The sequence below is a fragment of the Bactrocera neohumeralis genome, chromosome 4, assembly GCF_024586455.1.
Source record: "Bactrocera neohumeralis isolate Rockhampton chromosome 4, APGP_CSIRO_Bneo_wtdbg2-racon-allhic-juicebox.fasta_v2, whole genome shotgun sequence".
Classification (NCBI taxonomy): Eukaryota; Metazoa; Arthropoda; class Insecta; order Diptera; family Tephritidae; genus Bactrocera; species Bactrocera neohumeralis.
The window spans coordinates 50217652-50227960 of record NC_065921.1 but is presented as its reverse complement, the minus strand read 5'-3'; the positions used below and the strand labels follow the sequence as shown (position 1 = coordinate 50227960).

Here is a 10309-nt window from a genome sequence, read left to right as displayed (position 1 = left end):
TGGGTTCTCTGTAAATCGACTCGCTCTACTGTATATAGATAAAATTAGTTCAGTAGTTCGCATAGCCTCCATATACATATGTATCTAACATAAAGATTTTCAAACATTCGGTGGACTTAATATAGTGACCAATATGTATTACATCTTAGCAGAATTTAAGTGAACGTATACATATCTTGGATACACTAAAATTGGGTGCCGAAATTAGATGAAATCGGTCTATAAATTGCCCCATATGGAACATTTAATGATTTTCGTTATTCAAGTGGAGCTTCTACCTGTTATTAAAAATGGTTCATTATACCCTAAAATAGCCCTTTGTTTCTGTAATGTTTTGTGATAAGGCAATATTAAACTAATAATAAAATACTGTTGTGTTGCCCAGTGTAAATTGGCTTTCAAAGTAATTCTAAAGAGGCAAAATTGCGCGGATTATCTTATCTCCTTGCCATACATAACAAAAAAAGGCAAAATGTTTATGAAAAATTGAATAAGATGAAAGTACCAGTGCATATAACGACACAACTGATAATGAATGATTGTATGGTAATGCGATGAACGAAGCCATACAGTTCAGCAGAGAGTATTGATGTCTATAGTATAGTCCATTTAGAATCACACCATCTGGCAACAAATCGAGACATAAAACGCTTCTAACTACACTTCGCACGGAAATAACAGAATATCTTTAAAGTCAAGACGAAGGTGTGGTGTATAAACAAAAAACCGAAAACTATTTATATGTATACAACACTTGCATAAGGCGCTGTAAGAGAAATAATAAAATCTTTAATGCTATTACAATAAGGAGAAATAACAATTTAAATTTAAATTTAATTTTGTACGAAATCAACGATTGCTCTTACGAAAAATACCAAATCGATAAACCAAAATCTTAGCAAACAGAAATAAAATGCTTATCAACAATGTATTCAAATTAATGAGTAGCAGGTAAGTGTGTATACGGATATTTATAGTTTAAATGTACATATACATATACATACATACATACATATATGTAAACACAAACGGATTGTTTGTATTTAGCTAATTTGTTTGTCACGAAAAGTCAAATTAGAAATCGAATTAGTCTGAAAAGTGAAAGTTCGCAACCAGTATTATCGGAGCTGGACCGAAAATACCAGATTTGTACCAACCATGAAGTGTTATAATAAAGAGTTATATAATTGGACTTAAAGAGTTAAATATATGTAATTATGCTTTATCTTTTCAGTTTGTTTACGACTTTAATTTACAAGATGAAGTTAGTGTGTAAAAGGATAAACCCTACCCCAGCCGGGATGACTAGTTGTTCAATTGGTTCATATGTATTAGTTGTTAGTTCATTGTATAGAATATCTGTACAGCTGTTTACTTGTTGTCATTGGAAGTTTTGAAGTCAAAATCCTGACTATTTTAATATATGGTATATACAGTGTATATTTTGCTAAAACCTTCGAATACAGATGTGGTAAAACGAATATAAAATGCAAAATATATGCATTGCACATACATTCTTCTTTACTGGCGTAGACACCGCTTACGCGATTATAGCCGAGTTAACAACAGCGAGCCAGTCGTTTTCTTTTTTCGCTACGTGGCGCCAATTGGTTATTCCAAGCGAGGCCAGGTCCTTCTCCACTTGGTCCTTCCAACGGAGTGGAGGTCTTCCTCTTCCACTGCTTCCCCCGGCGGGTACTGCATCGAAAGCTTTCAGAGCTGGAGTGTTTTCGTTCATTCGGACCACATGATCTAGCCAGCGTATCCGCTGTCTTTTAATTCGCTGAACTATGTCAATGTCGTCGTATATCTCGTACAGCTCATCGTTCCATCAAATGCGATATTCGACGTGGCCAATGCGCAAAGGACCGTAAATCTTTCGCAGAACCTTTCTCTCGAAATCTCGCAACGTCGACTCATCAGTTGTTGTCATCGTCCAAACCTCTGCACCATACAACTTCAAAGTTATGACTGTCAACAGTGACGTGAGAGCCAAGTCGCGAGTGCGGCGACTGTTTGTCTGATGACAAGAGATATTTCGTCTTGCCCTCGTTCACTGCCAGACCCAGTCTGGAGAAAGCAGAACTAACGCCACGGGTGTTGGGCCGATGATATCAATATCATCGACATACGCCAGAAGCTGTACACTCTTTAAAAGATTGTACCTGCTCGATTAAGTTTTGCAGCTCGAATTATTTTCTCCAGCAGCAGATTGAAGAAGTTGGCACGATAGGGAGTCGCCTTTTCTGAAACATCGTTTGGTATCGAAAGTTAGTTCACACAGACGTATTAGTTTAGCGAGTTTTGCACATACATATGTACATACGTAGGAATTAGGAGGGAAAGCACAAAGTATTTTAAATGAACATATTTATATCAACACACTCTATTTAATTTGGATCATACATACTTCGTGTGATTTCACACTTGTAAAATGTGCAAGGGAACAGTAATCGTTTCTGAAATTTCTTGTAATGCAAATTACATGTTAATAAGCGAGGTTTTTGTATACTAAGAAAAAAGGTCAAACGGCTATTTATTGTTTAAGAAAATGCATTGGTGAGTCGGGGTGGCTATAGTTCAAATGGGTTGCGCAAAATCAACAACGCTGTAATTTGGTTAGTAGCTATTTGCAATTTTGATTGGTCAAAAATATTTTATTCCATTAACAATTCATATTCATGATCAATCTGGAAATTCAGTTTTTTTTTTAATGGACTTGTAATACCTATTGTAACAAAACTTAGTTTCACAAGTGATAAAAAATCATTTATCATTTTATTTACATATATTCAAAGTTAAAAAATTCACCAGTTTTAATATCTGAAACTTTAAGTTTTAATTAAGAAATTTTTTATTATTAATGGGCTTTTTTATGTATATTAACACTTCACTAATTTGTTCCAATAATTATTTTTTATTAAATATTGAAAATAATATTATTGTTGTATTTGTTTTTTGTTTTGCCAACGAAAGAACAAAAATTAAATTTATATACACAAAATGGCTACTAAAATTTGAATAGAAAAATATTTTTCAATTAAATAACAACAAAAACGGATTTACGGTTCATATATGTGTGACCTGGTCTACGAAAAAGGGGCGTAGGTGTCAAAAAAAGGAGAACAATTAATGAGATAACGAGAAACTGACGATTATTTTTAACAGTTTTTCCCAAAAAACTAGTTTTCGCACGTTAGCCCCCTTTTCGTAGACCAGGTCACATGTATGCTTTTTATTGTCCCCAAAAGATTAACGTAGGGATCCTCGTGGTTTTTTGTTATTGATTTTCTTCATAAATATTCAATAATCATATGAATACAATTCTGCAGATTGCAATAATTATCTTAAAAAACCAAATTATAACACTCTATCCGTTGAGTATGTGTTCCGTCCAATAGTCCAGTCATTTAAGCTTAAATTAGTTAGAATCTCGGAATTCGATAACCCATTTATATTATATGTCTGTAAATACTTGTATATTGACACCCTAAAGGTATACCTACCATATGTAGGTTTGAGACAACTTTAGGGTGTCAATATACAAGTAATTACAGACATATAAATGGGTATATCGAATTCCGAGGTGAACTTACAATAATGACTGGACTACTATGCTACAAAAGTGTTGTCGGGATCACTATAATTTACTCTTCGATTCTCCTACCCATAGTCGGATAAGCAATTGTATGCTCTCCAATAATAAGTACATATAATTAACCCTTCTGCCACGTTCTTCTTTATTGTGGGTATGAGCCCATCGGCAGATTGTTGGGAAAAACTTCTAAACGCAAATCATGTCTCATTTAATGTACATATGTACATATACACATATTATTACTTTTTATTATTTTATATTTCCCTTTTTCACTTATTTACTGAGTTCTCTAATTTTCCAATCGCTTCGGGCTGGTTAATTTGGCATAGCATATCATAATAATGTAGTGTTCAAGGTACATTATAGAATCATACAAGTAACAAAATAATCATATGGTCGTCAACAGCTGAGATCACCTGATTGAAATAGTTGATTTTTCGGCACAGGGATTTAAAAAACAGAACTTAAAAATAGTAAAGAGGTTGCAATATAGGCGCGTTACCGATTTTTTTGGGGTGTTCGGTTCCCCAGGTTGCCTATTTTCATATTGTATATAATATATACAATACTAAATAAAACTACTTGTAATAATTTAAACAAAAATAGATATATTCTTTAAATATTTTTAATAAAATAGGAATGATTTACCAATATTTTGTTACAATAAATAAAATTTTAATCAAAACTAGGTAAATTACATCTTTATGAATTTTAATTATCGAAATATGTATATTTGAAAATTTAAAAAAACGTATTTAAACTAATAAATTGGATAGCATAACACGGCAACACACTCTTGCCTTTTTTAAGGCATTTGGCCGTTTTAGTAGTAGAATATTTATGTAGGAAACCCTAATAAAGTGTCTGGCCTTTTGCCCTGAGTCTCCCTCATTCTATGGCATTCTTAATGTAATTTCTGTCATTCTATAAGCTTTCGCCTGTGTATTTATGGGTGAAGATTATAGGATTTGTTACTTGTAGGTTTATACAATGTCAAGGTGTACGGACGTGTTTTTAATTCGCTCCGTGAATTCTGTGTATAGTAAAAGCAAAGAAGCAAAATGTAAAAACAAAAAATTTATTAAATTGAAAACAATGCCGTAGGCATTCTTTAAATCAGGAATAATGGGATGCCCAACTCCTCTCTCACTGGAAGTGAGAGAACAATTGCTAAACGTCAAAACCACCTAAACTTTGACAGTTGACTGGATTGGGGAGGTTTTGACGTTTAGCAATTGGAAACGAGCGATGGCCTGATTGAAATCTTACCAAAAAAGTATGTAAACGGAGGGATTTGTTGCATCGTTCAAGACCTCTTATAAAAAATGTAAAACAATTAAAATTAAATAAATTTGTGAAATTCAAAGGTATCTGATGAAACGTTTTGTAATTTGAAGCATCATAGTTGTATTTTCAATGGAAAATTATTAAAAACATTTAATGATTGAGAGCTATAAGCTGAAATCCTATCATTGGGTATTGAAAGGACAAAAGTCAGTTGTTATAATATTTTTTAAAAAGATTTAAATAGTTTCTCCATATAATAAATAACCACTATTTAGTATTTTTTATTCGTACTAAATGTTGGGTATTGGGTTGATAAATGCCCAAAAATTCTTATTTTGTTCGATCTGGCCACAATGGAAAATGTTATAAAAAACGCTTATTTTGAGACGCTCTCACACTGGAATAAGTTGGGCATCCCATTATTCCTGCTTTAAATGCCAACTTTAGCTTTGTCGAGCCAACAAAAGCAACTAAGCAAGCGCAGTCAACAGAGAACAGCAATCGGGCAACAACAAATGCGCTGACAGCAACCAGTATGCAGGGACCAGCAAGCACCCGGGCAGCGAAGTAAAACAAAAGGCAGGGTGGGAATGTACCAAGCAAAAAAGAGCCGTCTGTTCAGACTGGTATTGATCGCTATATTAACGTAAAAAGGAAATTAAAGTCTCAATTTGTGACTAGTTACTATTCACTAAACAGTCTCTAGCGTTATTTCCTCAAATTTGAGACCTGATAGTTAGCAGGTCAAAAAACTAAAAAGAACTCTTGTCTGCCATTTTGAATATACCGAATAGAGATCATCTTAGATATTAATCGATTGTCGTTTTTTATATAAGCATACTCAAACACGAAAAGGTTAAAAATAAATAAATTTTACATAAATTTCGTAAACATTATGAAACAAAGTCAATATATATTATTATTTTTATTGATATTTATGTTTTTTGACTTTGTTATAGAAAATTTAATATTTGTTATCGACATATTTATTTTCATTCAAGTGTAAAAACATCTCTGAATAATGAAATGTAATAGATTTTGTGACTGTCACTTACAGAATAGCAAAATCGTCTCAAGTCTCAAAAATTGTCTCTAACTTAAAATCTCAAATTTAGAGACTTGAGACTGTATCATAGTACAGAATCGTACGGTAAGTCCAGTTAAATCAGCGGTCAATACCAAAAAATTTCAACCAGGCACGCCAAATGATAAAAAGCAAGAAATCCTAAATTGCAACATATTTGCTTTATTTGCGTGAGCGTAGCTCAAATGCACTTGTCTCAAAAATAAGCAATTTAATAGGCTCAAACAATTTTCATAATGTGCCCTTGAAAAAAGGTAACATAGATGAAACAAAAATTCAAACATATACTGAAAAATGTTTCATGGATATTGAAAAGTACTTTTCAAACAATAACAAGAATTACTACTCTTACCAGCTGAAGAGCTCAAAAGGCCTAGTTGCTGTCATAAAAGAGTACAATGTACAAACTGCCAAGAGTATGGACACACGAAAGTAAGTACATATATTGCACTCTACGCAGTGTCTGTGTGGTGTGTGGTGTGATGCTAACTCATCTAGCCATTCCGGCCTCCCTAGGCGAATACTAGCCTAGCAGTCGCTGTAATTACTACAGCGTGGCAACAACACTGCTGAGGTCAGTGGAGCGGTGGTATGACGTCCGAGGCTGTCGACGCCGTGATGATGCTTCACTTCGCCTCGATATGGTTGAAGGAGGGGCTATTAGCCTTCTTTGCCGACCCGGACGGCTGATCTGCTGCGATCTGCGCGCGGAAAGTTGGCGCATTACGGCCCGTTTTGAGGTGCGATGCAGCATAGTGCGATCCAGCATAGTGTTGTGTGGCCGGTTGCACAGTTGGCAGAGGGTGGCTGACGTACACTCCTGCGTGTTGTGTGCCGTCGCCAAACAATTCAGGCAGTGTCCGTGAGCCTGAGCAACCTTCTGGCGTTGTAAGGACTGCATGCCACGGAAAATGCTACAATGCTGTAGCCGATGAGAGCGCCGACACAGGGGACATCGGCAGCGCGGAAGCTTCGCGGCTGGTGCTGAGGACGGTGGTAGTGGTCGCGTACCACTACGAGAAGCGGTTGCAGGAGGCGTATCGCTGGATCTGCCCCAGGGCGTGGCACAGTAATGGTGGACCTCACTGTTGGCGTTGGCACGCTGGGCATATCCACATCCATATTGATTTGTATGAAGAAGTTATTATAATTACAAATTTGTTGCATGCAAATTTATATGGCGATTGTGCCACGGTATGTGGCAAGAATGAGTCGTCATGTAGATTGACCATTGCGGTTAGCTTCGTTAGTAGTTTCGATTAGATTTTATTTGCGAGTTCATCGATTAATTAATTGATTTTTAAAATTTGTTTGCGGGATTATCGGCGGTTGTTTCATTATATGCAATTTCGTTAATATATGGTTAACATAGTTTCACGATCCGTCTTGTTAACAAGCCGCTTTATATACGGAGATCAACGACTCGTACATGACCGTCAGAACCGTAGTGTAGTTTTTCTATGCGGCCAAGCCGCCATTCAGTAGGAGATAGACAATCATCATGGATGATAACACGATCTCCAAGCTTGGGCGCCTTTTCTGGACTCTTCCATCGGTACCTTTAATGAAGGTCCTTTATGTACTTCCATCGGCGGCTGAAATCGTGATGGAGAATTTTGATTCTTTGATTATACGTCAGGCTTGAGTTGGCAAGCCTATCATTCGCACGAAGCAGATCTTTCGTGTCTAAGAATGGGTTAAGAACCACGAGTGAACTCCTTTTATCCATGGGATTTGATTCTCTTAAAAATGAGATTGTAGCGCACTTGCGTGGATGCGATTAGAGCGACCTTTGCCTTCTGGAGTTCTAGGTGCGTCAATGCATCGCATTGGAGAGATTCTGAGTAATTTCCCTTAACTTTAATTTTGAGTTGCTCTATGAACTTTAACATACAGGCGATAACTCGAACGACATGAGGGAACGATGAAAATCGCTCAAGGATGTCACTATCATCCAATGTTGCGTGGAAGCAGTCGATTTTTCGACTTTCCGGGGCAATTATATTGCGCAAGGACGATTTTGGCCAAGAATCGGGAGTTTTTCCAACCAGGCTAGAACTATTTCAGAATCGGACCACAGATGCAATCTGTATTTCTTTTTCCCCAAAGTTTCTGTTGTGCTTTCCTTTACGAATTTAAGGAAATTAGTGTCTAATAGATTTTCTTTAGGTATGTATGTCCTTTAAAATATTAGGGTGGTTTGCCGTTATATTTTTAACGGAAACCCTGCTGTATTGAGCGCTTGTGTCACTTGTGCTAGTGATTCGTATGCATGTGGAAGACTGTGGCTTCCAGACAGAATGTCGTCTACATACGTTTGTGTTTTCAACACTTGTGTTGCCAGAGGAAATTTTGACTTTGTGTCTTCTGCCAGTTCGTGGAGTGTACGCATAGCTTGGTATGGGCACAGTTTACGCCAAAGGTACCTGCTTTTAATTTAAAGTCGCGCAGTGGTCTATTGGGAGATTCGCTGGATAATTTGCTGAAAATCTTAATCATCTTTATGTACGACTATTTGTCGATACATTTTTTCGATATCCCCATTGAAAACGTATTTGTATATTCGCCAGTTTAATATGAGGAGCATTAAATTTGGCTGAAGCGTGGATCCCGTAACTAAAATGTCATTTAGGGAATTCTTTTAACTCCCAAAATTTCTTCAGTTGTGTATTGAGGTACTCGTTTGAGATTTCCTTAACTTGAGTTGTCATTATTGTGACTGGTTCCGCAACTAGTCCACTTAAGACTCATCAGAAAATGGTATTTTGCGCCAGAAGTATTTTGTAATTTTCTCAACACCTTCAAGTATGATTTGTGGTATGTGATCGCTGCCTAATAGAATGTCTATTTGAGCGGGAGTGTTGCAGTTGTGGTCTGCTAACTTAAGGTGTGAAACCTTTTGCTTGCTATTTATGTAAAAAGTGATTATAACGTTTATTAACAAATGTTGTTTATAATTAAGTTACAATTAATTAAAATGAATGAATGAATTAAAGAATAGAAAAATATTGATCAGCTGCGTTTGCCAACTTCTTCGCTAACTGTCTTCACCAACTGTGTTCACCAACTGTATTTTGCCAACTGTGTTCGGCAACTGTATTCGCCAACTGTCGCTACTTCTTGAGATGTGGAGTTGGTTGCTGCTTGCCAGCCTCACGCAGGGTGTTGCCAACATTACATTCGGTCATCCTGCTCGTCATCTGTCTCAGATGACAAATCTTCATCAACTTCGAAATGTGTCCAGAGCTTCATATTATCAACACTAGTGGATGTAACCTTCGGTCCCATAAAATCTGCTGCTTTTTCGACAGAGTACCTCCCATTGCGTTTGATTTCAATGACTTTATAAGGTCCATTAAATTTGTTCGATAACTTTTTATTTGAAAACTGAGTTACTTTTATTGCGACCAAATCGCCTTTTTGGTATTCTGTACTGCGTTTTCGTTTTTTGTCAAAATTTCTTTTATACGCTTCTTGAGCTTTCTGAATATTTGCTCTGCATTCTTCTCTCATTGTACGACGATCTTCTTGGAATACCTCCAACAATTCTTCTTGGAGTAGTTTTATAATGTCACTAGACATTTCGCTTTTCATCTTTACTCCAAACATAATTTCGTAGGGTGTAAATTTTGTTGAGGAGTGAACATGCGCGTTTATAGCTTTTTGTACCATAGCTGCATACTGGTACCACTTAGCTGGATCATTAGCCGACAACTTAGACAACATAGAAAGAATTACTCTATTGACTCTTTCGATTTGCCCATTGCCTCTAGGAACACCTGTTGTTATTTTTAAATGCTCAATTTTATTTTCGTTACAAAATTCTTTAAATAAATTCGACAAAAATGCTGCGCCTTTATCGCTGATAATACGTTGCGGGTTTCCAAAAATGGTGACCCATGTACTCAAATGCTTTATTACCTCTTGAGTGTCTGTTGTTTTGGTCGGAAATAGCCAAACGAATTTAGAAAAACCATCAACTATTGCGAAAATATACTTATAGTTCTTCGACGTAGAATCCAAGATACCCAAATGATCGACATGGATAGTTGCCAGTGGGTAGTCACCCTTATCTATGCAATGTAAAAATTCTTCCTGCCTTCCTGCTTTGCGATTGTGTACTATGCACTCAACGCAGTTTGATATGTGCTGCTTCACCTTCTTTTCTAAATGTGCTATGAAAAAATCTTGTTGGATCGCGTGCATCGTCTTCTGCGAGTTCAAATGACCAAAATTGTGTACGTTTCGTATAATTTCTTTCTCCATATTTCTCGGTACTACCAATAGCTCTTGACCCTTCGATTGTTTATATAACACTCCGTTTTTCATTACGTAATCTG

At 36.3% G+C, this 10309-nt stretch overlaps 1 protein-coding gene across 1 annotated transcript in view; it reads left to right on the top strand.

The window, feature by feature from the left end:
* Positions 1–546: 546 nt before the first annotated feature.
* The window catches only part of LOC126754530 (phosphoenolpyruvate carboxykinase [GTP]-like), a 46087-nt gene continuing 36324 nt past the window's right edge, over positions 547–10309 (top strand). The window contains exon 1 of the mRNA XM_050466606.1: positions 547–951. Coding sequence (XP_050322563.1) covers positions 914–951 — 38 coding nt within the window. The 5' untranslated portion in view covers positions 547–913. The remainder of the gene's footprint in view (positions 952–10309) is intronic.